At 63.0% G+C, this 27,584-nt stretch overlaps 2 protein-coding genes across 5 annotated transcripts in view; one reads left to right on the forward strand and one right to left on the reverse strand.

The window, feature by feature from the left end:
* Positions 1–2,924: 2,924 nt before the first annotated feature.
* CIDEC (cell death inducing DFFA like effector c) lies at positions 2,925–6,036 on the forward strand. 3 transcript variants are annotated; one of them, XM_090063868.1, is made up of 6 exons: positions 2,925–2,970; positions 4,217–4,294; positions 4,473–4,614; positions 4,704–4,853; positions 5,053–5,237; positions 5,510–6,036. In XM_090063868.1, exons 2-6 carry the CDS (start codon positions 4,242–4,244, stop codon positions 5,688–5,690), a joined length of 711 nt encoding a protein of 236 aa, XP_089919994.1. In that variant the 5' UTR covers positions 2,925–2,970; positions 4,217–4,241; the 3' UTR covers positions 5,691–6,036. The 3 variants fall into 3 exon arrangements, with proteins under 3 accessions (XP_089919994.1, XP_089919996.1, XP_089919995.1); XM_090063870.1 differs by lacking the exon at positions 2,925–2,970 and adding an exon at positions 2,991–3,117; XM_090063869.1 differs by lacking the exon at positions 2,925–2,970 and adding an exon at positions 3,436–3,661.
* Positions 6,037–15,292: 9,256 nt separating this feature from the next.
* Positions 15,293–27,584, reverse strand: part of ZFPM1 (zinc finger protein, FOG family member 1) — a 67,330-nt gene continuing 55,038 nt past the window's right edge. For both annotated transcript variants that reach the window (XM_090063867.1, XM_090063866.1), the window contains 7 exons: positions 26,764–26,897; positions 20,306–20,408; positions 19,466–19,675; positions 19,002–19,226; positions 18,610–18,705; positions 18,268–18,417; positions 15,293–18,017 (listed from right to left, as the gene is read on the reverse strand). In XM_090063867.1, coding sequence (XP_089919993.1) covers positions 15,754–18,017; positions 18,268–18,417; positions 18,610–18,705; positions 19,002–19,226; positions 19,466–19,675; positions 20,306–20,408; positions 26,764–26,897 — 3,182 coding nt within the window. In that variant the 3' untranslated portion in view covers positions 15,293–15,753. The remainder of the gene's footprint in view (positions 18,018–18,267; positions 18,418–18,609; positions 18,706–19,001; positions 19,227–19,465; positions 19,676–20,305; positions 20,409–26,763; positions 26,898–27,584) is intronic.

Below are 27,584 nucleotides of genomic sequence, written 5' to 3' on the forward strand. Positions count from 1 at the left end.
GATAGACTTAGGGGCTGAGCACCTGAGCGAGACGTCGCCTGATGCTTCTTGCCCTCCCTTGTCCCCAGTCTGCAGCAGCCCCCAAAGCTGGAGACACCTGCATGGATGGTGCAAGGCAGATGGATGGTGCAAGGCAGGGCACGTGCCCTGGACAGAGCGCAAGTGCCTGCAGGCTGGGCATCCCCCAGCTTTTCAAGGGGTAAAGTGCTCAGAGCAAGCCCCTCGGCTGCAGCTTCCCCAGTCCAGCGTAAGGGCACAGTGCGGAGACCCTGTGCCAACACAGAGCCAGGAGCTCCTCCATCCCAGCTCTGGCACGACATGGGGGTTTAATCAGCCCTAAACTGAAGCGGTGTTTTTTAAAACCCACCGCTTCAATTTAGGGCCCCTGTTTTGTCTACACACGCCCAGTGGCTCCGCTCCACGGAAACCAGACCTGTTTGCAAGCCTCTCCCTAGTGCACAGTGACCCGGTCCCCCCCTCCCACGTCGAGCAAGCCCCTCTGTGCTGCAAGGATTTCCCCAGCCCACACACCCTTGGCTCCTGCTGGCGTGGAAGTTGGGGCTGAGCCCTGGTGCCCTTGCTGGGCTCAAACCCTTCGGGTGCCCAGCCAGTCGCCACACTCGGGGACCCTGCCCTCCTTCCAGCAGCCTCTGCTCAGGGCTTCACTAAAGAGACACCAGTTTGCCACCCCTGCCAGTGCAACCTCCACCTCTCTACAGCCTCCTGTGCCCAGGGGCTGAGTCGAGGCCCTGGAAAGCAATTGCATGAAGCACAAGGTCATCCCAACCCTTTGGACCACGCCTGACCCCAGGAGAGGCTGGAACGAACCAGGTCCTCTGTCATTCCCCTCTCCTCCAAGGGGCATTTCAGCAAGGCGCACCGATCACTGCAGCCCCATTGTCCTGCTTAAATCGGAGCCTGGCACAGTGCCCCAGACTCCAAACACGCCCAGACCATCCCCTTCCACACTCACCTGTTGATGGCCAGGACCAGGGAGCCGCAGCAGAGGGACCTTTGAGGAGGGCTGTGCTCAGATGGGCACCCAGGGTCCTTTAACACAAGAGTCTGCCAAGAGCAGGTAGCAAGAAGGGGATGTCACACTTCAGATGGGCCTGGGTGGTGAATGAAGGCCCATTCCAGCTGCTGGCTCTGCCAGATGTTGCACAGCTGGCTCCAGACCAGGAGCCTGCCTGGAAGGGGACCGTGCCCCCCACCCGACCTGGAGAGGGAGCAGTGATGGGCTGGCTTGGCCTCAGAAGCAGCTGATCCTGCTCACTACATATTCTGCACCCGAACCCCCACACTGCTCCAGCAAGCCTGGAGATCTGCAGATCTGCTCATAGGCGGGCACCTCCTGACCTGCGCAATTAGGGGCATGAGCTGCAGAACGAATCACACGCCCAAGCAGGTGTTTCTACAGGGCTCCCGACCCCATGCATGCAGCTGGCAACCAGCGTGCGTATCCCCTGCCTCAGTTTCCTCGCTGCTCTGGGCACAAGTCAAGGGCCAACAGCTCCCTCTCCTGCCGCTCTCCAGAATCACTCACCCTTTCCCCATTGCTCCAGCTCAGGCAGATTTGGCCTGGGCTGGACCTATTGCCACCTATCTCCTGTCTAAACCCCACTGCACAACTCAGGGGAGCTGCCCCTCACATAGTTTTAAAGCCCGTTCCTTGTTCGTTCCCTCCCAGGCAGAACGTTTCCAGGCCCCATATCCCAGCCCTGAGCAGACAACCTGACTCAGCTGGTTTCCTCACTCAGGTGTCCTCATTAGCAGCCTTTCCGCCTGCCTGGTGCTGGTCAAGGCTAATGAGGACATGGCCCCTGCCTGGGGCAGGCGCTGACCGGGTGCTGGCTGCGCCCAGTGGTTTCAGACACCGGCTTTTGCAACACAGCAACTGCCCGGCACCGACCCCGGATACACCAGACAAACCGCACGGGAGCCCTGGGTCCGGTGCAGAGCTGTGCTGTCGGGGTCAGGCACCTGCCCTGGGGGCTGCTTTGTGAGCAGCACAAAATCACTGCATACCTACAGGGCAGGGACCCCCACGCTGCCCTTTCGCAGAGCCCAGGTGCCCCGGCATCTCCTGGAGCAGCTCCTGCCCAGACCCCCGAGCCACCTGCCCACGAGACACCCCGATGCTCCTTCTGCCGAGACGTGAAGGGCCTGTGGCTGCCCGCGAGGCTGCCTCTGCCCCGCCGAGGGCTAGGCTGGGCCTGGCTCCTTTGCAAGCAAAGGCTGCGTGGTGGGGGATGATGAAGGATGCCTCATTAAGGACCCATCTAGACCCTCTCTGCCCACACAGCTCAGTCCTCACCAGCACCCGCTGCAGGGGAAAGCTCTGTGATGGGGATGAACAGGGAAAAAACATCCTTTGCATTTACAGAGCATGACCCGTGACCTGCCCTGGCAGGTGCTGGTCTCTTACTTGGGATCCTGGAAGATGCTGGGGCAGCTCCAAGCCCCGTTCTGCACTAAAGCACCTCTCACTCCCGAGCCACGAGGCTGCCCTCGCTGCATGCATCTCAGGCAGGGAGGGAGCAGCGCAGGCATGCAGGGGACCCGGGTCCCAGTAGCAGCCCCCCCCCCAGGCACTGGCGTACCCCGCTTGCCTAGCCCAGAGCCATGCAGCCGCTCTGACCCGGACCAGGCTGGGGCAAGGGGTGCCTGGGGGGTGGGGAGGCAATGGACTGGGGCCCTGCCTGGCTGCAGCACCTCAAGCCCATGGGGCGGGGATGTGGGCAGGATTTTGGGGCTGGCAAATTGCACCGGGGCCATCGAGGCGCTGTGGAGGGGGTAGGGGGAGATGCCCTCTCCCCAGGTGCTCAGCTCCTCCCTCCCCAGCCCAGCTGCCTGGGGCAGATTGGCTGATGCTGGGGCAGGGGAGGGGCTTGGCTGGGGCAGGATAAAAGCCGGGGGAGTGGGCAGCAGTGACAAGCTGTAGGGAGGTGCTGGAGGCATTTGCTCTGGGTGAGTAAGGCTTGTACTGGGAGGGCCGTGGTCACTGCAAGGGGGGCAGTCCTGAATAGTCCTTATCAGCAGGGCCACCTATGCTCTGGGTGAGGGCAAGATATGGGGTTCAGGTGGATGCAAGCAAGGAAGCTGGGCTCCTGCCAGGTAGGTCTGGGGGTGGGGATGGCAAGAAGGATGGGACTGGAGTAGCTGCTTGGGGAGCTGGGCTGGGGGGGCTGTGGGGCTCTGCAATACCCTGGGAGGGAAAGGGGGGATAAGCCAAAGCTCCCTCTGTCCCGGGGGGAGCTGGACTTGCTGTAAGGGTGGCTCTGAGCAGCCACCAGGAGCCCACAGAGCAGCTGTCCACCCTGGGAGTGCAGGGGTGAAGCTGGCAGTGGTGCCAGCCGGGTGCAGGGCCCAGTGGGGTGTCTGGGGAGTAAAGTGGGGCAGAGGGCAATGCTGCAATGCATCCAGACTCCTGCCCTCTCCAAGGGCTTGGAGTGAGCACACGATGGGCGGGGAGTGCTGCAGACCTTTGCTCTGTGTTGCTGACATGGCTCCCACGTGCCTCCTTGCACAAGAGGCAGATGTTGTCACCGCAGCCCATCCCTGCCCTTTACGCCAGACAGGGCAGGGGCCAGCCCCTGCTCTTAAACCCTGGCAGGGCAGGGACGTGGCCAGCTCTGAGCTGCTTGGTGCGGGGCAAGTGGTGAGTACCGTGCCTGGAGCCCCTTCCTGGGGTGGGCCGAGCCCAGGCAGCCACGGGGTTTGGGGGGAGCGGGGCAGGGTCCTGGAGACCAGGAGCTGCTTGCAGTGTGGCCCTGGGTGGATGCCCCCTTGGTGCAGTGGATCCGGGGAGCAGAGGGTGGCTGAAGAAGGCCCTTGGAGGCATGTGTCTGCTCCCGGACTGGGGTAGGGGGTTAGGGTTGCCAGCTCTGAATCTATTCTGGATGGCTTTTATCCCCTGGTGTAAGGACACAAATGACTGATCTACTGTACTATACTTGGGGAGGGGGGGAGGCAAATGTACATAACTACTGTATTTTTAAAAAAAACCCCTGGACTACCATATAAATTGGATACAATGCTTAATAACTTTAATGATGCCCTATCCTTCATCTCCTGGGTGACGCGGCAGTCTCCTGGGCACTGCAGGGCAATCCTAGAGGGACGGCAGCCCTATGGAGGGTGCTGACCGCTGGACTTTGGGGCGGGGGGTGATGTCGTAGGACCCCCGTCTGGGCTGACCTCATCCTCTCTGCAGACAGAGCGTGCTGATCGCCCCCGAGATGGACTACGCCAAGAGGTCCCTGGGCCTGCTGTCCCCCAGCTCCATCTCCAAGTGCGTGTCTTGGCTCCAGCCCAGGGGAACGCTGTCACGTGCCTCCTCCGGATCCCAGGCTGGGGGTGTGGGTGGTGTCTCCCTCCCCCCATGGGGATGGGTCCGTGCCCTGATCCTAGCTCCTTGCAGGGCCAGGGGAGCAGAGCAGCCCCCGCTTGACCGTCTGCTGTCTCCCCAGGTGCGTCTCTGCCAGCGCCTCCGTGACCCAGCAGCTCTTGTCCAGCCCGGCCCCCCGGGCTCGGCCCTTCCGCGTCTGCAACTGGGACCGCAGCCTCCGCAAGGGCATCATGGCCAAGAGCCTGGCTGACCTGCTTGGCAAGGTGTGTGCAGGGCCAGGGGGCATGGGCAGGGTTTCGGGGGGGGGGGGGGATGCATCGTCTGCCCCCTCACCTGCTGCATGGCCCCACAGATCCAGAGCACCCTGCTGCTGGTGGGCTCCGTCTCGGTGGTGCTGGATGAGGACGGCACAACGGTGGAGACCGAGGAGTTTTTCCAGACCCTGGAGGATGGCACTGTGCTCATGGCCCTAGGCAAGGGGCAGACCTGGGCCCCAGCCAAGGTGAGCGTGGGGGTAGCAGCTCTGGCAAGCACGGGGCACTTTTTTCCCTACCTCCTGCCGGCCATCGTGCCCTGGGCTGGGCTCCCCCTGCCCCCTAGGACTGCAGCCACCCAGCCTGGAGCCCCACCTGTTTGGCTGGGCTGGGCGGCGCTCCCCAGGAGCGTGGATCCTGCTTTAACCCAGGCACTGCCCCTTGCAGACCCCTGGCTACCAGTTGCTCCTGTCCCGCAAGCCCCGGCGGCGCATCGACGTGGCCTGTGTCACTTTCGACCTCTACAAGACCAGCCCCCAGGACCTGGGCTGCCTCAATGTCAAGGCCACGCTGTATGGCACGTACAGCATGTCCTATGACCTGCACTGCTACGGGGCCAAACATTTGGTGAAGTGAGTTTTGGGGGTGGTTGCTCTGGGTGGGGAGGACCCTATCCCCACTTGTGGTGGGGGGTCTCTCTTACCAGCCTGCTTCTCTGTGGGCTAACGCTGCCTTTGCACAGCTCCAGCTCCCCCTGCAAAGCCCCTGGTGGCATAAGCAGGGGCAGCTCAGCACCCCCAGGCTCAGGATGGCAGGGGCTCCAGGAAGGATGCTCTTAGCTGGCTGGGAGGCCTGTGCCCTGGCAGGCCTATGGGCTGACTGCTTACCTGCTCCCTGTCTCCAGGGAAGCCCTGCGCTGGACTCTCTTCACCATGCAAGCCACGGGCCACGTGCTCCTCGGCAGCTCCTGCTACGTGCAGCAGCTTCTGGATGCCACGGAGGAGCAGAAGGAGGAAGAAGAGAGAGAAGGGGGTTTCCTGCAGCAGCAGCTTCTACCCCTCCCTGCCAGGATGATGCTGCAGTGAGGAGGATCCTGCTTCAGTGATATCCTGGACTCTGACAGTTGCATCCCTCCCCTTGCTGCTTCCACTGGGTGCAGGAGGCAGGGTGGGAGATTAGGGTCCTGCCCTGGCTCTTGAGGGGTGGGGGTAGGCAGGGCTGGCTGGAGTCTGGGGGGGGGCGTGACTGACTACAGTGCATGCTATAAGCCCAGAGCCCCTCCTTGTATATCCTGCAACTGGTGATGGCTGTGCACTGACTGGGAGCAGGGCGTCCTCTGCAGCGAGCTGGCCTCGCCCCATGGCGCTTGGTCACTGGTGTCTCATGCTGTGTGTAAACTATATTTATTGTGCAATTTAATTAAAGCTTGTCTCTAAGATGGTGCCTGCTGCTGTGTTAGTGGCTCTTGCATTGCTGCATCCTAGCAGGCCTGAGTCCTAGGCTCCTTCCTCCACTAGGCAGAGGTGTGATGCTTGTGGGTACATATCAGCTAGTCCTCAACCCCTGGTGCATAAGGCAGGGCTGCAGGGGGGAGCACCTAGCCCCAGCATGGAGGGGAATGCCAACTCCCTCTAGTTACTTGGGGTGGGTGGAAGGGCAGGATCTGCCTGGCCAGTTAACAGGTTTATCATACCTTCACTAGTAATCCAGGCGCAATTAGGCTTAAGGCAGAACAGTGCAGTAAACCAGCCACAAAGGTAATCCACCTAAAATGGAGTTACGGAGTGGGTTTAGGGAACAGCTTGGTTTTTACCTTGCAAGTAAGGTGCGATTGGGATCTAATGCCTGATTCATAACCATCCTGTATCCTGCAGTGCACAGATGGTGATGTTTGGGATGGAGGATTACATTCCCCCACCCCTTCTTGAACTGCATGTCTGCCAGGGCCTATCTCTTGGCACCGTGTCTCTGCAGTTACCAACCTCATCGTGAGCACCTGGAAGAGATCTTAGGTAGAAGCTGGGGCCACAAAGGAAAGCAGGGGAGCCTGGTTTGGCTCCTGTCAGAGCTCCCTTAGCTCTGCACCATACTCCCCTAGAGAGAGACTCAACACCCTTTATTTGCTCTGCTTGAAGCAAAGTCCAGGGGCCTGAACTGAATTACTGCTCCAGGGGCAGGGGGAGCCCTGCCTCACTTACCTCTGCACCTAACCCTGCTGGATCCACGTGCCTCTGGCTATTATAGCAGCTGTTAGGGGACTCGGTAACAAGTTTAAGATACTTTCCTGGGAGAGAGCTTGACAATGAAAGTGGTTGTGGGGCTGGGGGAGCTGGGCTTACTTAGCCTGCAGAAGAGCAGACTGAGGGGGGATCGACCAGCAGCCTTCAATGCCCTGCAGGGGTGTTGCAAAGAGGATGGAGCTGGACTGGTTTTAGCGATGAAGCAAGGAGCAATGGCATCCAGCTGCTGCAAGGGCAGTTTAGCAAAAACTTTCACTTGAGGAGGGCAGGCTACCCAGAGGTTGTGAAATATCTGTCCTTGGAGGGTTAGACAAAACCCTGGCTGGGATGCTGTAGTTGGGGCTGGTCCTGCTTGGAGCAGGGGATTGGACTGGATGTGACCCCCTGCGGTCCCTTCCAACTTTCCTCTTCCGTGAGCGGGCAGGGGGAGGGGGTCAGGTTATCACAGCCACAACGCAGGGGTCAGCCACCACCGGTCTGGCCCCATCGCTGCAAGAGGCAACTTGGTGCACGTCCCCACGAGCAGCTGTCATGCAATTCTCTCGAAGTGGGAAGCAGCAGCTGCTCTAGGAGTTGACTGCAATGCAGGAGCCTGAATACCACCCCTACCATCTGTGGGGGAAGCTGGGTACCTCTTGCCCTCTGCCTGTCTGGGCTGCTTCCCACCTGCTGTCACGGCCAGGAGCGCCGCTCTCTACCTGGGAGCCGGAAGCAGAGTACAGCCTAACCCTGCACCCCTCGCCAGCTCTTCCACCCACCCCAAGAGCTGCTCGTATTAGTACTGGAGAGCATCCCTGCCTCTGCATCCTGGCACTCGGGGCAGCGTGGCAAGCCCTCTCCTGCCCTACCATCCCCTCAGCTGGGCTGCCCTCCGGCAGGATCTTGGGATCATGAAGTCAGCTGGAGCAGGAAACCATATCAGAGCTACCTCCACAGGGAGCAGCAGGACAGCTCATTACTGGGAAAGCCCTACCTGTTGCAGCTGCGTTAACAGGCTTGTTTTCAGCAGTCAGAGCTGAGGATCAAAAAGCTGCAGACCTATTCAAGCCCTCCGCACAGGGAGCCGCGGAGGAAGGAGAGCAAGGATACAAAGGCCAAGCGGCAGGGGCTCCCGGTGCTGTCTGCATTCGGAGGGGAAGAGAGGGCTGAGCTTAAATGCTGCTGGCCAGGCGCTTTCCTGGATCCTTGTAGGTAAAGGGATGCTGCGGCATCCCTTAAGAGGCAGCTGCTCCTAGTCCCGGTGGGTGTCCGTCACTAGCTACGGATGATGGAGGAGGATGCTGCAGTGCGCCACGGGGGTTGCAAATTGAGGGCTGGGGTTGCTGTATTGGGGGGGTCATAACCTGGGGCTGGGGCAAACTGCTGCCGGATCCAAGGGCACTGTGAGGAAACGAGGAATACCTTTATCCTGGGATAACCTCCCAGCATGTATCCGCCCTATTAGGCTACTTCATCCTGGGGCAGCTTTGGCCCAAGGCAAGCCCGCTCTCCTGCCACGTAGCAGCACTGGGACATGATCCTGCTTTGTACTATGGAGTAAATTTGGAGTCTGGCGGGAGGGGATACATGGGGGGCAGGAAAACGTGGCGGGTGGGGGACAACAGCGCATCGCTCACCCCGAACGTGGCAGGACCAGACAGGGCAGTGCTGCAGCCTGGGGGGTGGCCTTTGAGGCCTGGTCTGCTCCCCCAGTGTGCTCCTAAGCAGCAGCTCTGGGGTGCAGCCCCCCCACAAGCACAGCCAGGGCACCAGACCAGCGGTGTGAGCACTGCCCGGGCCAGCAGACCCACCTGGGCCAGCTCCTTCTCACGCCCCGCAGCAAAACTGCTCCTGTCGGAGCCTGAAAACAGAAGGAGGATCGCAAACAAGCCAGGACGGGCGAGCTGGGGGAATCGGCCCCGGAGGGGTTTGAACACCATCGCATTGATCTGTCGCATCCGATTCTCTCGGCCGCCGAAGAGGCCGGCTGCCAAGCTGAATTGGCACGTCGGCCCCCGCCAGATGCACGCGAGCACCGGGGGAGCTGGCGGGTGACGCGGAGCAGCTGCACGGGCTTGCGGGCAGCCGCGGGCACGAGGCTTCGTAGCGGCAGGTGTTACCGCCAGGCTCGGAGCCGCAGCCCTGGCCTGTCTCCCCAGCGTGCGACGTGGCCCAGACCAGCACGTGCTTGAGCCAGGAGCCACCTCCACACCTCTGCGTGGGGACACGAGACAGGACCAAGGCTGCTTTAACGGAGCGGGGTCTTAGTAAATGCACTCCCTTCTGCGGAGCAGCGTGGCTGCACCCCTTCCCTTATCGTGGGAGAGGAGCAGGCACGCAGCGGCTACGCCGCGTCAGCTCCTGAGCAGTAAGTCTCACCCCCGTCTGATGGTGGACTTGTACATCTGTCCAGGCCCCGTGACAGAGACAGACAGCAGATTGTCTTTACTGCTTATGCTCTCTCTCCATCTCCATTTGGCCCCGACTACCGCCCCAGCCCGGGCCTGTTCCTCCCGGGATGCTTTGCGGGTTCTAGCATGGGTGCAGCAAGGCTCCCACAGCATTTCCAGGATGCTTTAGGGCCCCAGCGTGCTTGGAGCTGGACAACGCCGCTCCTCCCACGATGCCTCCAGAGCTACAAGAGGCCTGCTCTGTCTGGATGCTCCAGGGCTCGGGCACGAGGTCTTACCGGGATGACCCAGCGTTGAGCACGTCCTGACAAGGCTGCTAGGTTCATAGAAACACCGTATCCATGCTTAGTCGATGCGGGAGCCCCCGTCTGACCCGCTCACCTGCTCCGGGGTAGCTGCACGCTGGCTGCAGCTTTGCAACTTGCCCGGCAAAGCGCTCTGGGAACCAGAAGATTGGGGTGTAGGGCAGCACCCGGGCCTCTTGTGGAGGGATTTGCATGGGAAGCAATGCATGAGAACTCAGTGCTGGAGCCAGAGCCAAGCCCAGGAAAGAAAGCTTGCAATGAACTCACACCCCCAGAGCCAAACGTGGCCCCACCCCAAAGGGGCAAGCAGTTTGGTGGGATGATGAATGAGGAAGGCAGAGAAGGAAGCCCTTAAGCTGGAAGAGCTGTACCTTCTCTGCACAGGTCCTTCCCATCCCAACCCCCCCATCTTCCCACTAGCAAACCCACCACCCCACAAGCTTTTGCTCACTGCCTTTGATGCCACTCCAGCCATCAAATGCCTAGGAAGGTTACAACGCAGGCTCCTCTCCTCTCCATCTCTGCAGGAAGCAAGCAGCAAAGCCTGGAGGGGCTGCAATCGGCTGCTTTCGTTGCACCGATCAGGGGGCATTTTTGGTGGCAGGGGTGTGGGATGCCCAAAACCTTAAAGAACTTCAGATGCCCGGGGGGGGAGGGGGGTGCATGGCCAGTCCTGCACCCTGTTGAGGGTGTGCCCTTGGGACCCCCCCTGACGCATCACCCTGACCATCACCCGCTAGCAGGGACATTTGCTGACACGGGGGGCTTTGGCCCTGGCGACAAACTCCAGCAGAAGAACAAGCATCAACAGGCCATGAGCTTTGAGGGATGTATCTGCCTGCACCATGGCCTCTATTTTTACACGTGTGCCCACCCGTACAGACACAGATGCAATTCCCCCGCAGACGCAACCCCTGAGACTGCATTTTAATACCTCTGTGCCTGCCAACACCTGCATGCTGGATGGATGCACAATCCCAGCGGGTGCACACACTTTCCAGCTCCACGCCTTGCAAAAGGAGAGGCCCAAGGCAGCTGTCATTTTTGCACGTGGGCTGTTACAGAAACCTGGGCTCTGCCTCATTTGCCTGTTCAAACCTCTCGGACAAGCTCTTAAGGGGCATGTAGGGGTTTGGGTGGTGCTAGGCCATAGTTGCGCTAAATTATAGGCAGCTATGCTGTTGAAAAGGGGTTGAAAGGGGCCTGGTGATCGCTGGATGATCCGATAAGAAAGGGAAAAAAGGCACTGAAAGGAGCGTGAAAACAGCAGCCGAGAAGCTGGAGGATGACCGTACCAGGTTAAAAACTCACTCATGAACCAGAGATCACGTGAACCGAAGTGCAGGTGGGTACACTTGGCAAATTAAACAAGTCGAGATGAACATCTTGACACAGAGGGAGTTAAGATGGGGGCAGGCAAGCATAAATTCAGGGGCCAGGAGACCTGTCCTCATAGAGACCTAGGGGAGCGGGACCGGCAGATCCTTGGAGAGTCCTACCATACCATGCAAAGGCATGCATTGTGCTTGGGCAAACCGACCAGGGACTGAAGTCTGGATCAGACAGACCCTAGCAATGCTCCCATCCTTACGCTAGGAGCTGGAGTAACAGCAATCCCTTGCGCGGCGAGTCCCCGCCAGGCCGGCTGCCTCTTAGAGAAGCAAAGGGGAGAAGCCACCGCATTTGTGGGGTGGGTGAAGCTGGGTTTCACAGGGTGGGCACCGGCAGAGAAGGGCAGTTGGCTCCTTGCTGTCTGCGCCATGGTTTTTGGGCACTCAGCAGCTCTGGGGATACTTCCCAAGCCGCTCGGGCCTGGCTTTGTCTCTGCTGATGATACCATCCATTGCCCCGGTTGATACGACCATGGAGGCTCTCACCGGGGAAAAAAGCAGAGGGAGAAACCCAGTTCAGACCAGTATCCCTGGCTTCAGCCCTTTTAATGGAGTCCACTTCCCCACCCTGGGGTCGGGAGCATGGGGCCGGGGCAGTGCACGTGAGCACAGAGGTGGGGAGCTCAGACATCCCCAAAGGGACATATGAGCAGAGCCATTCCCAGCTGCCACTAACAATGAGGAAGCCAAAGGGGGAAACTGAGGCACAACCAGGCTAGAGTGAGTTGCCTGAGGCCGTGCCGTGAGTCAGTGGCAGAGCTAGGGCTAGGACACAGGTCTTCCTGTGCTCCCAACCTGGCCCTGAGGCCTGCTCCCCTGCAAGGAAGAGGCCAGAGCAAGACCAGGGCACAGGTGTGGCCCCCTGGGCCCAGACACACTCGACCCCTCTCTGCTGCAGGGACTGGAGGGGACGAATGCGCCCTTGAGACCGTGCCCAGAGACCACGCCACCCGACAGGCACCGCATTCGCTCCCCTCCTTGCCAAGGGGCTGCTCCCTGAACCCCTGGGCTCCTCCAGCCCTTCAGAGAAGCCAGGTATGCCCCCAAGAAAGCAGGAAAAGAGGCTGTCTGTGTCCCCTGACACCCCCTCTTCCTAGAGCCCCCCAGCTTTACCTCTCCTTGCTGCTGCCAGGCTCCCCCCACTGTGGGCAGCAGCCTGGGGTAGGGGCAGTGCCATCCTACCCAAAGCCCGTCTCACCTGGGCTCCGGCTTAAAGGCCAGAAGGATCCCATCTGTACTGCTCTTCTGTGCTAGGAGGAGATGGGTTTGGGCAGCTTGGAGGGCACCAAGCCTGCCTGGTGGGGTGCAGGGTGCATGGGGCCACCTGCACCACTGCAGCCGGGAGAGGATGTTGCTGCCAGGCACCGAGCCCCCCCTTGGGCAATGTATTGCTGCTGGGCTCCGGCGATGGGTGGTGGGGAGGCATGGAGGGGTTGCCAATGTCTTTGCAAGGGCAAACCCTCCCTCCCCCATATAAAAGCCCTCGGAGAGCTGCAGCTGCTGCTCCTGCCATGCCGAGACTGTAGCTAATGTACCCTAGCGCCATTCATTACCCCGCTAATTAGCAAGCAGTCAGAACTGCCCTGGTGCGACAATGTCACTGGCGCTAATCGAGGTCAGTGGGCACTGCCATCTGCTCTGGGAAGCACAGGGAACCGGGCCCTGTTGCGGGGCATCTCTGGCCAGGACGCAGCTAAGCGGGGAGGCAGGCAGGCTTCCTGCAACGGGCCGGGGTGGGCGGTTGCCTGGCTCCTCTGTGGCTTTAACCCACCCGCCTTCCCTCCTGCCATGCCCGCGCCCCTTCCCCCAGAAGCATGCTCCATCACCCAGGGGCACGCGTGCCCCGGCCGGACCCCCGCTCCTAGTGCAGGTTATTGAGCCCCTGCTGCCTTTGCTGCAATCCTGCTCCAGGCCAGCTCCCCGGGGCTCTGCCGTCCAAGCAGAGCGCCCTCAGCTTCCCTGGGAAAGGGGTCCTGGCCCCCACCCTGGGCCAGGGTATGGTGTGCATCCCCAGGCAGGGTCCCCCACAGCCCGGGAGGGAGCAATGGGGACGTCCCCACGAGAGACCCCGACGTCTTGTTGTGACAATGGGCAGCAGAGACAAGGCTTTGAGAGGGCTCTGGAAGCACCACGTCTGCTGCAGATGGATGGGGCCCAGCTGAGCAGCTGGCTGCCACGTCCGGGAGCCGGCAGGAGCTGTGCCAGCCTGCCAGTGCTCCAGGCCCCCCGGCTGCCAGCTGGCGGGCGCCTCGTCTATCGCGCGGCGGCACTGACCACGCGCACAGCCCATCTGCTGCTATGTATGCATCCGGGTGCATGAAGGAGGCAGGGAGCAGGGGGGGCATCCATGCATGCCCTGATGGCACCCAGGGCAGGGCAGGAGACTGAGGCTGGCTGTTGTGTTGCATCCATCCCTGCAGCACCCGAGCCCCGCAGCTCCTGGCTGGCTCGCAGGGGTGATCCCGGGAGCGCTGGGTGCGTGGGGACCGCCCGCCCATGCACCTGCTGCAGGGAGGAGCTGGCTGCGGAGCAGGGTACCAGGCAGCTGCAAAGCTGGGCTCCATTTATTTAGCTCTCCAGCCCCTTTCTTCCCCCAGCCAGGTCCCTCCATGCCCCAGCACCCAGGTCCCCGCAGGCAAAGGGGCTCTCAGGGGTGCCACCCAGTCCCGCTCCACAGCCACAATGCCATCCCGGACGGCCACGGCCACGGCCAGCTGGCAGCACAGGGCCACGGCCAGCTGATCCCGGCGGGGCTTGGCCAGGCCCTGCCCAGCCCCAGCCAGGATGGCGCGCAGGGTGCTCTCTGCCCGGGTGTGCACCTCTGCGGCGAGCTGGCGGAGCACGGCCGCCGGCCGGCCTCCCCCCGGCTCCTGCACGGCCGCGGCCAGGACCTGGTGCACGGCTCCGACTGCCTGCTCGTACACGGCTTGCAGCACCGGGCCCGGCGGGGGCGGCTGCGGGGCTGCCAGCGCCCACGCGGCTTCAGGCTCAGCCCTGTCCTGCCGGAGCGGGGCAGCCCGGGCGTGCGGCTGGGTCGGCTGCAGCAGGGCCTGCGCGGTGCTCGCCAGTGACTGCCGCGGCCCTGCGTGGGCCTGGGATACTGCCTGCAGCTGGGCCTGGTTCTCCGCCATCGCCCGCTCCCAGGCCGCCTTCGCTCGAGCCGGGCTGGCCCGTCCAGCTCTGCCCTCTCGGCTTGGGGCCGTCGTCTGCACCTAGGGGAGAAAAGCAGCATGAGACCAGGTCCCTCCTTGAACCTCTTACCCCCGCCAAGGTTTGGGCACTTCGGCTTCAGGGTCACCCGCGCAGCCCCTGGCATCGCTCCCAATGCACTGACGCACCCTGGGGCATGCTGCCACCCAGACCCGGGTCCCCTGGTGCGGGGCTGGGGTCTGTGGGACAGCAGCTCTGCAGGGACCAGGGTGGCAGGGGTTCATCGGGGCTCCCCTGGCTGGCTTTTGCCGTGGGCTCGCTCACCTGGCCCATCACGGCTGCGCTGCCTTCAGCTCGGCTCGAGTCTTTGCACGGCTGGCGCTCAGCCTGGCCCTGGCAGCGCGCAGCTGGCCCTGCACGCGGCCCAGCCCGGCCGTCGCGCTCCGGCCACGCCTAGGGAGCGTGGTCCACGGCTGCCCCCACGGGGACAGCTGGGCAGGATTGGGGTGAAGACCCCCTGCCCAGAGTCAGGGCCCACGGGGGCTCCCAGGGACTGGTGAGAGGTGTCTGGTGCCTACCGCAGGACCCCCGAGCTGCCTCGGCTTGTCCCGGGGCCACTCAGCCCCCATAACAAGCCCCAGCCCAGCCCGGACCCCCCTCCCCGGTCCTGAACCTTCCCTTGCCCACTGTGACATCAGCGCCGCGGGTCCCGTCGCAGCTGAGGTCACAGTCGCGTCATGCGCTTGTGTCCAGGTCCTGCCTCCGGGCAGGCCGAGCGGGGAACGGGATGCCTGGGTCTTCCTCCCCGCCATCGGGTCTTACCTGCAGCCGCTCTGCCTGGCCCGCTCAGCGTCGGGAAGGGTCTTGCTCCTGCTTGCTCTGGCTTTGGGCCCAGCTGCTGCCTCAGTTTCCCCCCAACTCCCGGCTAACGTCCCAAACGCTCCCCTTCCCGGGAAGCCAGGCTGCTCCCCCCGGCCCCTGCCCTTTCCGGCTGGCCCCTCAGGTCCCTGATGGAGCCAGGTCCGGGGGGCAGAGAGCAGGGCACCGGGGTGCAGGGATGGCCACGCCAAGCAGGCACAGACCCCAGACACACCCGCTGCAGCCTCCAGCACCCGTTCGCCTGCCTAGCGCAGCGCGAGCAGCCCGGGGCGGCGGGTCCCGGTCCCCCTCCCCTGCAGCGGCGTGGCACAGGGACACGGTGAGGCGCGGCGCTCGGAGACGCATTTATTTATGTACACGCTGATACCCGCGGTCCCACGGGCGGGCAGCACGCGCGGCCTCAGTGCTCTCACGTTTCTCAGTCCAGTCCGCAGCGGCTCTACGCGACCCCCACCCCCAACACGGGCTTGGTGGGATGGGGGGCGGGGGGGAGAGACGGACACATGCACACGTTTCAGGAACCCCACGGACACCCCCTGGTGCAAGCCGCACGTGCACGTGTATGCGTGTCCCTCTGGGCTTGGCTTGCACCCGTGTAGTGCAATCGCCCTCTCCAGCTGCAACCCCCCTTTACGTTGGGGGGGCGGGGTGGGGTGGGCAGGGCTGGGGGGGAGTCCTGTGTGCCCACGGGACCTTGGAGACCCTGTGGCTGCAGCGGGCACAGGGGCGAGGGGCTGGGCCCCTGCCGAGGGCACCCCGGGGGGCAGGCGGGGAGCGGGGCAGCCCCGTGGCTCTACTTGACGTGCTCGGCGGCGTGGGAGGAGCAGTAATACTTCTTGTGGGCGATGAAGGTGGAGAGGCTGCTGAACTTGATGTTGCAGAGGCGGCAGTACCGGTGGTTGCCGTTGGGCACCGGGCCGGGCAGGGCCTTGGCGGGGGGCGTCTGCACGCTCTTGTCCGTGTACCCTGGCGGCGTGGGGGGCTGCAGGCCGGCGTCCCTCAGGGCTTCAGGCACTGGCGAGAGGGTCAGGGGGGCGGAGGGCGAGCCGGCGGGCAGCGGGCTGCCGTTGGCGGAGGCCGCCGGCTCCTTGCCGTTGAAGCTGTCCTTGCGCAGCCGGGCGGGGGGCTGCGGCGGGGAGCCGGCGGGCAGTGGCGGGGGCAAGCCGGCGTCCGGGGCGCAGCCACCCGGTGTCCTGGCGCCTGCTTGCAGCGCAGCCTCGGGCGGCCCGTGGCCGGCCACCGACTTGGCCACGAAGAGCCCGTGCGCGCTGCGGAAGTGCTCGACGAGGTCCCCCTTGACGGCCCCGTTGAGCGGGCAGTAGGGGCAGACGGACAGGGGCCCCTTGGCGCCGGGCAGGGGCACGGCCTTGGCACCGGCGTAGCGTTGCAGTGAGTCCAAGCTGGGGTAGGTGGCCGGCAGGGCCAGGGGCTTGGCGCCGGGGCTCGGCGCAGCCTTCTCCAGCTTGACGCGCACGCCCTCGGGCTCGTCGGGCGGCGGGTCGGGGCTGCTGCGGGCTTGGAGCAGGGCTGGCACGGCGCCCTTCATCTTCTGCAGCTGCTCCAGGGCCCCGGCTTGCAGCGGCGTGGCAGGGCAGTAGTACTTCTTGTGCGCCAGGTAGCCATCCAGGCTGTGGAAGCTGATGCGGCACGCCGTGCACTCGTGGTAGTCGGCCAGGGGCAGCAGCGAGGCGGGCAGCATCTCGCCCTGCCGCCGGGGCTTCTTGCTCAGGTCGATGGGGCCCTCGGCGTCCGGGCTGGAGCTGGGTGACGGCGCCTTGGCAGCGAGGAGCGCGGGCGGCAGCGCGGCCCCCGCCGGCGGCTCGGCGGGGGGCAGCTCGGGCAGGCTGTGGGCAGGGCTGGGGGCGCCGTGGATCTCGTAGAGCTTGCGGCGCTTGCGGGTGCGGACGGGCTGGGGCAGGAAGGGCCCCTTGGCGGCGCTGGGCCGGCGCAGCGGCGGGTCGTGGCGCGAGGCGCAGTAGAAGCGCTTGTGTACCACGTAGGTCTCGTGGCGGCTGAAGCGGATGTTGCAGGCCTCGCACAGTGTCCGGCTGGGGTCCTCCTCCGCCTCGTCCACCGAGCTGCTGGGGCTCGGGCTGCCCTCGCTCGCCCGCCCGGCCCCGTCCACCTCGGGCGAGCCCCCGGCTTTGGCACTGCCACCGCTCCCTTCCTCCACCTTGGCCTCTGGGGCGGGCACGGGTGGTGTGGCGCCCCGCTCGGCGTCCCCCTCTGGTGCGGGCAGGCTGTCGGGCGGCGGGGGCGAGAGCAGGGCAGGGCCCTTGGGGGCAGGTGGCGGCAGGGCCTTGGGCTTGCGGGCACCGGGGGGGCTGTCCTCGGCCAGGTGGCGGCTGGAGCAGTAGAGGCGCTTGTGCACGTAGTAGTTGTTGATGTTGTTGAAGGTGATCTCGCACTCGAAGCAGGTGGCGCCTTTGGGCACCGGCGCGCCGGGGAAGAGGCCGGCCGGTCCGGCCGCACCCTGCCCCTGCTTCAGCCGGCTGTGCACCAGCTCCGACATCTTGGCCAGGATCTCCGAGGCCTGCGGCACCACGGCTGCCTCGTGGCCAAAGACGTACTGGGGCAGGAAGACCGTGCCGCCCGCTGCCGGCTCGCTGGGCACTGGGCTGGACCCAGGAGTGGGGCTGGCCAGCTCCGACTTCACCTTGGCCGAGGGCAGGCTGCGCGGGGAAGACGCCCGGGACGAGGCATCTGGATCCAACCCCGGGCTGGCATCCCCCTTGGCGCCCTCGGGGCTGTCCAGTGGCTCCTCCTTGACCCTGATGGGGGGCACGGCCTCGCTCGAAGTCGAGGAGCAGGAGGAGGAGGAAGAGGTGCCCTCCCTGTGGGGAGTCCGGGCCTCGCCGTTGGGGGTCTCGTCGGCCGGGGCGCGGGCCGGCGAACCCGGGCACGGCGGGGGCTGGGCAGCTCTGGGCTCGGCGCCCCCCAGGCCGGCGGGCAGCGGGCCGTGCCGCGCCACGTGCTGCTGCAGCCCCACCAGGCCGTCTGCCACAAACCCGCATAGGCTGCACTTCAGGGCGGGGGTGGCACCCGGCTGGCTCAGACCTGTGGGCAGAGGGTATGGGGTTAGTGATGCAGGGGCGCCCCCCCCCCCCCCATCCCGTGCTGCCTGCCTGGGGCCCGCATAGTCCTGAGATCCACAGCCTCTCCATGCCCCAGCACTGGAGCAGCTGCATGCAGGATCCCATCCACCCCCATGCAGAGCGTCGGGCATGAAGGTGCCCGATGCATGCCCCCCCGCCGGGCAGCTGCTGCCTTCTTGCAAGAGGGGTCCATGCCAGGGACCGCAACTCACCGGGTGCGAGGGGCTTGGCGGCAGGGAGCCCCGGCCCCGGGGAATACACCTCGCCCTTGGAGCCCGGCTGGCAGATCATGTGGTTGGTGACGAGGTGGCTGTAGAGGATGTCCCGCGTGGTGGAGATGAAGCCACAGCTGTGGCACACGCCTGGCAAGGGGCAGCGAGAGGGAGAGCTGGAAGGGAGACGTCAAGGGGCGCGCGCCAGCACTGGCGTCCTGCCCGCTCCGCTCCGCAGGCAGGGACCCGGCTCGGGGCTGAAGGGCCAGCTGGGCATGAAGGGGAGACCCCCTGCTCCCACCCAGCTGGGCTCCCTCCGCCCACCCCCATCCACACACCCACCATTCAGCGTGTCCGTGTGCACCTTGAGGTGCCGCTCGCAGTTGGCCTTGGTGGTGAAGGCAGACAGGCAGATCAGGCACACAAACGGCCTCTCTCCTGCAAGACAGGCGCACGGACGAGTGACGACAGGGCACAGCACGTGCTGCACCCGGGCCCTCTGTGTGCAGGCCCTGGGGGCTGAGGTCGAAGGCTCCCCTGGGCCTTGCAGGGTCCCTGTAGCAGCCACGTGCAATAGATCCAGCCACCCTGGACTCCCCCGGTGCCCAGATGGGGCAGGGGAGACTTGGGCACCAGAGAGGTAGGCACAGGGTCCTGGCGTAGGGCAGGACCGGAGCAGATGGGGAAAATGCACCAGAAGCTGCAGCCTGGCACCGCCAACCCCTGCCCCGTACCGCTGTGGCTGCGCATGTGGATCTCCAGGGAGCTGGCGCTGGGGCAGCTCTTCTTGCACTGGGGGAAGGGGCAGACGCGCTCGTTGGGGTAGGTCTCCTTGGGCTTCTCGTCGGCAGCAGGCGAGGCGGAGCTCTGCCGGCTGGCGCAGTAGTACATGAGGTGGGCTTGCAGGTTGCGCTCGCTGCGGTACCAGATCCCGCAGTCCTTGCAGGGGAAGACGTCCTCTGTGGGGGGGGAGGCGGGGCAGGGGGCATTAGCCAGGCTGGGATAGACTCCCCCCACCCTCAAGCAGGTGCTGATGATGCCCCAAATCTGGGAGAAGGGAACAGGAGGAGCATGGGGTGGGGGTGAGATGCAGCCAGGCCACCCTGGGGGAAACTGAGGCACGGGGAGGAGGACCGGCGAGCAGGGCCTGCTCCTCCCCAGAGCCAGCAGCCGGGGCACAGGCAGGACCCCGTCTTACTGTTCACGACGGCCGTGGCCAGGATGGCAGCCATGCCAGCCTGCTGGGGCAGGAGCTGGATGTCGGAGTGCAGCGTGGCTGGGTACGGGACGTCGCCGGGCTCGGGCTTCACCGCGTGGTTGGGGATGGCCTGTGGTTCGGTCATCACGATGGCGCTCAGCGGCTCGCCCTCCCGCACGGCCTGCGTGGTCTTGCACCAGATGCCTTCATCTGTGGAGGCAAGGGTGGGGGGATGAGGGGGACACCGGATGCCAGGACCCCCCTGGCCCAGCCCTGCTGCCAGCCGTGCTCCAGAGACAGGCAAGGACCCTGTAGCATCTCCTTGCGCCACGCTCTGCTCGCCTTCCCGACCCCGCTGCTGCCCTGAAGCATGGAGATAAGCAAGCCCCAAACAGCTCACATCAGCATCGTAACAACACCTGATCTTTCCTGAGCTCCTCCCGGGAAAAACCCAGACAGGGGGATTTGCAGAGAGATGGGAGCCTGGCAGTGCCCATCCGCACAGCTGCGGAGATCGGATCCCGACCAGACTGGGAAGCAGGAGCTGGTGGGGGCACAGCCTCTGTGCTAATGGGATCACCAAGCCAGCAGATCCGGAGCGGCTGCTTGTCCCCTGCCTCCCATCCCCGGGCCAGCCGGGAGGTGGCGGCGTCAGCCCGTGCTTTGGGATGAGCTCTTTGATCAGCTGCTCCCGGCCCTGGAGGAGGCTGGCGCGGGCTCATGAAACCGGCCACCGCCTCCTCCTGCACCCTCTGCCACCCTGGGAAGGAGGTTTCTGGGGCAAGGCAGGGGATGGCCCCCACGCTGGCCCCGTAAGAGCCCTGACAGGTGGGTACCAACCCTTCCTGTAGATCACCGCGTTGGCCTCGGCCTCGGTGGACACCAGGGGCAGGCGGGACAGCCAGCAGTGCTCATCTCCCAGGATCAGGGTCACCGGTGGGTTCTGTCAACAGCAGAAGAGGGTGAGGGCGGGCGGGCACGGGCCAAGAGCAGGCAGGGCCCACCCCTGTCCCAAATCGGCTGCACGAGGCATACATGCATGCACACCAGGCACCCCCCTGCAAGGGAGCCGGACTGCACGAACCCCCACGGCTAGCGGAGCGCGTGCCAGGCTGGATGCTGCCAGCGCTGGTGGGTGACAGCGTCACGGCAAGGAGCGCTCATCCCTGCCTCTGCTGCACTCAGGGGTGAAGAGCCAGCACCGCCCCATCTCCCTGCACCCAGGGTCCCCTCCCGGCTGCTCCTGCCCCACCCAGCAGCGCCCGGGGCTGGAGACAACGGAGCCCGGCCCCCCATCCGACACCGTCCCGTTGCACTGCAAGGCGGATGCCTGCCCAGCCTTGCTGCAATGCAACGTAAGTGCAGGCATGTGTGCATGCATGTGTGTGTAAATGCACAGGTGCACAAGGGGAAAAGGATGCTGCGCACGCAGCTCCTACCAGGGGAGAGCAGGGCACCGCTGCTGAAAGCTGCCCCTGCGCTGCCCTCCCCATCCCGCTGCCCGGTCCTGGGCTCCGACCTGCGCCGCCTTCCTGCACCATTAATGAATATTAATGAGCAGAAGAAGGGAAAAGAAATTAATCTGCCAGCTCCTGGGCTGGTGGCGGTGGGAACGACAGAGAATCTCATTACGGCTCCCAACAGCTCTGAACCCTCCGACTCTGCCTGACGGGCTCAGGCGGTTCGGGCCTTATCGCTGCCAGGAGCACGGTGCTCCCGGCGTGATAACACACGTACACACGCATGCACAGACACGCAGACATGCTCAGGCACCTGCACGCATACGCACACTTAAGTGTACACATAGATATATACCCCCCCATATGCATGCACATATGCACACTGAGACACATGGGCATAGACACATCCTCAGAGAAGCACACGTGGACACACACAGATATGCTCACAGGCGCATGCACACATGTTCAGACTCATGCATGTACACACAGCCATACATGTATGCTTGTTCACTGCACTCTCACCTACAAAGTTTTCAGACTTTTGCACACACCTGCACTCATACACAGGTACTCATGCATGCTTGTACATCAAGACAACCGCACTCCCGCATGCTTGTACACCCAGACACCCATACTCACACATGCTTCTACACGCAGACACCCGCACACCCAGATGCTTGTACACCCAGACAGGCACCTGCACTCCCACATGCTTGTAAATGCAGAGAAACACTCACACTTGCACACATGCTTGCTGATGGCACAGGATTGGTTTTTTTTGGCATATGATTTTGGGGAGCAAAAAGATCTATGCAGCCCGCTGATGGTCTAAAGCACAATGCCTCCCCCGCCACAACGTGCAACAGCCTGTGCACAGCAAGGTCAGGGACGGGATGCGGGGGCTGGAAACGGGCTGTATGGAGAAGTGCAGCCCGTGTACAGCATGGGGGTCCACACAGCGGTGGCGAAAGCCAGTGCAGGGCCCACGTCCCAGCCATGCCAGCTCCAGCACTGGTGCCGGTGGGAGGAAGTGGCTGCCCAGTCTGCTCCCCGCACCCAGCAGAGGTGGGCATCAGTGCCCTGAACCGCTGGATACTCCTGCTGTGGGAATTCGTGGGAAAGCAGGACAGGCGGGGGGGCCACAGCATCGCCCCAGAGTGGGGGGCAGGACTCATCCTCTTCTGGCACCCATCCCTGAAGAGTGGCAGGCTCAGCCCAGTCTCTGTGGGTGCTCCCAGCTGGGCTGGGGAGGGGGTGGGCTGGAGCAAAACCTCGCTTGCCCTCCCCTGCACAGCCCAACTCGGCCTCCCCAGCTGGCCAGCGCCTCTGAGAACCCTCCTTGTTCTCCTGGTAACAAAGAGGTCAGTGTCTCGGCTCTGAACCGGGCGCGATAACCATCGGAAACCCTATCTGTGCCGCATCCGCTCGCGCCGCGCTCCCTGGGGCAGGGCTGGCCCCACGCTCCCGGCTCGCGAACCGCCCCGCGGCTGGTCGGCAACCTTCACCCGGGGCTGCCGGGCGCTCGGGGGCTGCAGACTCGGGTGCTGTGCCAGCTGGAGGGGCAGACCTGGCTGGGTAGGTGCCCCAGTCCAGCCAGGCATTGCCCCTGCATGAGGGGGTTGGCGAAGCTCCGGGGGGCCGGCATGCTCCCAGCTCAGGCCTCATTGCAGGGCTCGCAGGCACCAGCCTGGGGACAGGGCAGGCGGATTCGGGTCCGTCGGGCCCTGGCAGCCTCTGCAGCCCTCTGCCGAGACCCTCTGGTCCCGGAGCTGGCGCAGAATCGTGCCCTGCCGGCCCCTGGCACAGGTCTCCACACGCCTCTGGGGAGCACAGGCCCCTTCCTCCGGCTGCAGGCCAGGCGGGTGCCTGGTCAACCGCAGCCCATGCTACTTTATTTTGTCCAATTGCCCTGGGGACACAGCACACACCTGGATGAGTCCCAGGGCCAGAGCCTCCCTGCGGGCACTTGCAGCACACCTGAACACTCCAGGTCCAACAATGCTGGGGGCGGGTCAGTGTTGCGCCCATTATACAGACTGGAAACTGAGGCACTGCATGGCACAGTGACTTGACCAGGACCGCGAGCAAGTTGTTGGCAGAGACGGGGTGCCATCACTGGTGTTCCTGACTCCCAGCCCCGTGCTCAGCTGGCGGCATCTCTGCCTCCCGGCTGGATGGGGCGCAAGGGGCTATGAGCGCTGGGCACAGTCTCGCTCTGCAGCAGACGAGGACCATCTCTTCCTGCCATGGGCCAGCCCTGCGGCCTCCTGGCTCAGAGACTTCAAAGGGACAAGGCAGCCTGGGACCCGAGTGAGAGGTACAGCCAGACCCTCCTTGTCCTTGGCGAGGGCCGTGGGTCCCAGGCCCCATCCCTGCCAGGATGGCAGCCTCCCCCTGCATCCTCCTGGCGCGCAGGGGAGGCCAGGCCTTGCTCTTCCTCCTCCTCTTCCCAACAACAAAGGCAAATAGACTGGAGGGCGATAGCGCCTATCAGGGATGGAGCTGCGATTCCTTCCTCAGTTCTCCGGGCAGAGATAGCGCGGGAGGCGAGCGGCAGAGAAAAGCAGGGCTGGAAACCATCAGCGCGGCTCGATAAGGAGCCGCTGAAATGGGAGCAAAAATATTTAGACAATAAATGAAGTATCAGAAAAGCCGCGCATATCTTTAAGGAATCAATCATCCTGTACCGGGTGTCTGGACATACGGCGCCAAAGGAGAGATAGCTGCCGAACTGGGGAGATAAGGGTTAATCAAGGATTTAATTCGGCAAAGATAAACGGGGCCGGAGCTAAGGAAAAAAAAAAAGAGACAGAGAGAAGCAGCCAAGACTTTCTGTCCTGCTCTCTCTTGCAAGAACCTAAAGGGAACTGCCTCCAGCTCTCCTTTCCCGACACCCTGCACCTGGGGGATGCACAGCTGAGGCCTGGGAAACTCGGCTCGGCCTGGCAGCACCACATGGACCCAGCCCAGGGCTGGCCAGAGTGCGAAGGAGAGAAGCACGTGCAGCCCCGTGCGCCCCAGCTTGCCTCTAGACAGGTCCGTGATGGCTTGGGATGCACTGGTCCTCGTCTCCACCCCGCACCAAACCTGCTGCCCTCCCATGGCTCGAGGCTGGGCTGACGACTCCTCCAGCCCGACCGCTCTAGGGTTTCCTAGCACTAAAGATGATACGTGTAGAGTGTGCGGGAGCACACCTGCCCCCGTGAAGTACACACACACACACACACACACAGAAGTACACACCCCATGAAGCTATCACCTGTCCCATGAAGCTAATACACACATGCATGTACACCCACCCATCCAAGTGAACACACACATGCACACAACACATCCATGAAGCTCTTACACATGCATAGGCAAACACCAGTGAAGCTGACACCCACTCACACATTCCTCCATGAAGCACTCTGTCACACACACATGTACACCCATGAAGCTAACACACACACACACACGCAAATACACACCCCATGAGGCGATCACCCCCCTTGAAGCCAACACACATATGCATGTACACCCACCCCTCCACGAAGCTAATGCACGCATATGCACACCAGTGAAGCTGACACACTCACACACCTCTCCATGAAGCTCTCACACACACACCCTGACACCCATGAAGCTAACACACACATGCGAGTACATGCCCCATGAAGCACCTCCCCATGAAGCTAACACACATATGCATGTACATCCACCCATCCAAGTGCACACACACACGCACTGGCAAACACCAGTGAAGCTGTTACCCACTTACACATTCCTCCATGAAGCACTCTGTCAACACACATACACCCATGAAGCTAACACACACACACGCAAGTACACACCCCACGAGGCTATCACCCCCCATGAGGCCAACACATATGCATGTACACCCACCCATCCATGAAGCTAACACACACATGCACCCATACACACAAAACTCTCATGAAGCATTTGCACATGCACATGCACACACCAGTGAAGCTGACACCCCCTCCATGAAGCTCAAACCCACACACACACTCATGAAGCTAACACACACATGCAAGCACACACCCCATGAAGCTATCACCCTCCATGAAGCTAACACACATATGCATGTGCACTCACCCATCCATGAAACTAACACACATACATGTGCACGCACACACCATACCCATGAAGCTCTCACACATGCAAACACTAGAAGCTGACACACACTCACACACCCCTCCATGAAACTCACACCCCACTACACTCACACATGCAAGTACACTCCTCATGAAGCACCCCTCACTAAGCTAACACACAAATGCAGTTACACACAACATACCCACGAAGCCCTCACACATGCACACACCACTGAAGCTGACAACCACCCACACACACACACCTACACCCATTAAGCTCTCATACACACACACGCAGAGCCATGAAACTCTCTCACACACACCCATTCCTGAAGCTCTCACACACCCACCTCCCATGAAACGCACACGTGCACATGAAGATCACCCCCATGAATTGCCGTCTCTCACCCCCATAAAACTCACACACACACCCATCCATCCACACACAAAGCTCTCACACACCCACTTCCCATGAAACTTTCTTACAGATGCACCCCCATAAAGCTCTCTCACGTGCGCGCACACACATGCACAAAGCTTATCGAGACCCCACAGGCTCCAGACCCCAGACCGGGAGGGTCCCCCTGCCCAGCGGCTCTGCTGAGGGCAGCTGCAGCGGACATGCAGAAAGCCGGCAGAGAAGCCTTCCATGCACCGGTGCCCGCTGCCCCGTGGCAGACCGGCGTCGGAGGCTGCCCTGCCCATGCCCACCTCTCCCCTTTGCGGCGGGGCCAGACGTCCCCTGGCAGGGCACACGAGAGAGGGCGGTGCGTGTCCCAGCGGCAGGGCCTGGACACAGCACTGGCTGCTGTGGTGCAGCCCTAGGGAGCTGCAACGTGCTTGTGCACCGAACTGCAGCCAGGTGCTGGGCTTGGGGGGAAAGGAGGGGAGCATAGGAGCGAGATGCACCCAAACCTCCTGCTGAATCCTGGACTGGGCCAAGCCAGGCTCTGTCCTCCGTGTCCTGCCAGGAGGAGGATTCCTGCCCTGCACCTTGAACCCGAGTTGGACTCCAGCAGCACCCATGTGCCTGCTCTTGCAAAAGCCTGGTACTTTGAGCTGCCCTCTGTGCTCCTGGCGACACAGCCAGCCCCCTCCCTGCTACCCTGGGCAGCGGTGGGCACACCGCAGCCCTCTTTTTACGCCACGTTGCTCATACATCCTCCCTCCTCTGTCCCCCTTCTCTCCTGGACAACATCCCCAAGTGGAGGAGGGAAGGAATCAGCTCCCAGGAGCCGGACCACGCTCCCTGGTGCTGGGGCCTTTCCCGGAGGGGAAACGCAGTGGGCTTTTGGAAAAGAAGCAGGACACAAGGGAGGGCTCCCCCGCCCCGCGCTGCCCATTGACAATGCAGGTCACGCCAGCGTCTGCCCAGAGATCCCAGCCTCCCTCTGCGGGGACGGCAGCGCAGGCGATCAGGACCCCGCCGACGCATAAACAAATCCGTGCATACGCAGATCGGGGCAGCTAGTCGTTTGCACAAAACCTCTTCACCTTCAGTCTCAATGCAGAGGGATGTTGCCTGCACGTTTGCAGAGGAATACAGCATCGGGCAAGAGGCCAGCCGGGAGAAGGCCATGCGGGGTCCTTGTCTTGACCCAGTGGGGCTGAGAGGTGCGATGCTCTTGCGGGAGGGGCAGACGTCATGCCCCCAAGCAGGGGGCTGGGGAGACAAGGGCTAGGCAGGCAAGGCCAAGGTTGGGAGGGCTGGCACCCAAATGCTGCGAGAGGGGGTCCTTACTGTCTCGTTCTGCTCCGGAGACGCCGGCTCGCCGTGGATGTTCCCGCGGTACGGCCCCCAGCGCAGCCCCGCAGGTAGGCTCTGCCGGGCACGGATGTGGCTCTCCCCCTCCGGCTCGACCAGCTCCAGCTCATCTGGGGAGAGAGGACAAGGGGCAGTGAGAGAGGGGCTGGCTGACCCTCCCACGCCATTCACCCCCCTTCCCTGGATGCAACATCCTGCTCGGATGTAGGGCCCAGCTAGCACGGCAGGTACCAAGCCCAACCTCTATGCATGGGATCTGCATCTACACCCTCTCCTGGGACCCGCAGGCTCGGAGAAGGCTCGTGGCTGGCTGGTCCCTTGCTAAGCAGAGCCATTGCCCCTTTCCACCCTGCTCAGCCAGGTCTTTCAATCCGAAATCCCCCTGGACGTTCCCAGAGGAAAGCATCCTAGATGGGAGGGCAAGAGGTTGAGCACAAATCCGTAGCTACCGAACCCAGAAGTGTTATAAGCCCAACAGCAGCCGGGGAAATCATGTCTGGGTCTTGGCTGCTCTTGGTCCTTTATGATGGGGATGACCTTGGCCACTGATGAGGACACTGGGAAAGGTCACACGTGCAGCAGACACCACAGTGCTATCCTGATGGAGCAGAGCAGAGAGATGCACCCCCAGGAAAGCAGAACCCATGGGATGGGGGTGCCCGTACCAGCAGCAAAAGAAGCAGGCAATCTCGGTTTAACTTCCCTTTGTCCTGGGATAACAGCGTGCACTCAGGCAGTTACACCTGGCGATGCCCTCCTTTCCTGCAACAGCTCAGCCCGAGCCATACGGGCACAAA

Source organism: Crocodylus siamensis, chromosome 9, assembly GCF_052110815.1.
Source record: "Crocodylus siamensis isolate JL-2025a chromosome 9, ASM5211081v1, whole genome shotgun sequence".
NCBI classification, from domain to species: Eukaryota; Metazoa; Chordata; order Crocodylia; family Crocodylidae; genus Crocodylus; species Crocodylus siamensis.

Bases quoted from the DNA above. Each gene is read 5' to 3' on its own strand.
- CIDEC (XM_090063868.1), top strand. From the start codon at position 4,242: ATGGACTACGCCAAGAGGTCCCTGGGCCTGCTGTCCCCCAGCTCCATC. The intron at 4,295-4,472 runs GTGCGTGTCTTG...CTGTCTCCCCAG, and splicing joins TCCCCCAGCTCCATCTCCAA to GTGCGTCTCTGCCAGCGCCT. The intron at 4,854-5,052 runs GTGAGCGTGGGG...TGCCCCTTGCAG, and splicing joins AGACCTGGGCCCCAGCCAAG to ACCCCTGGCTACCAGTTGCT.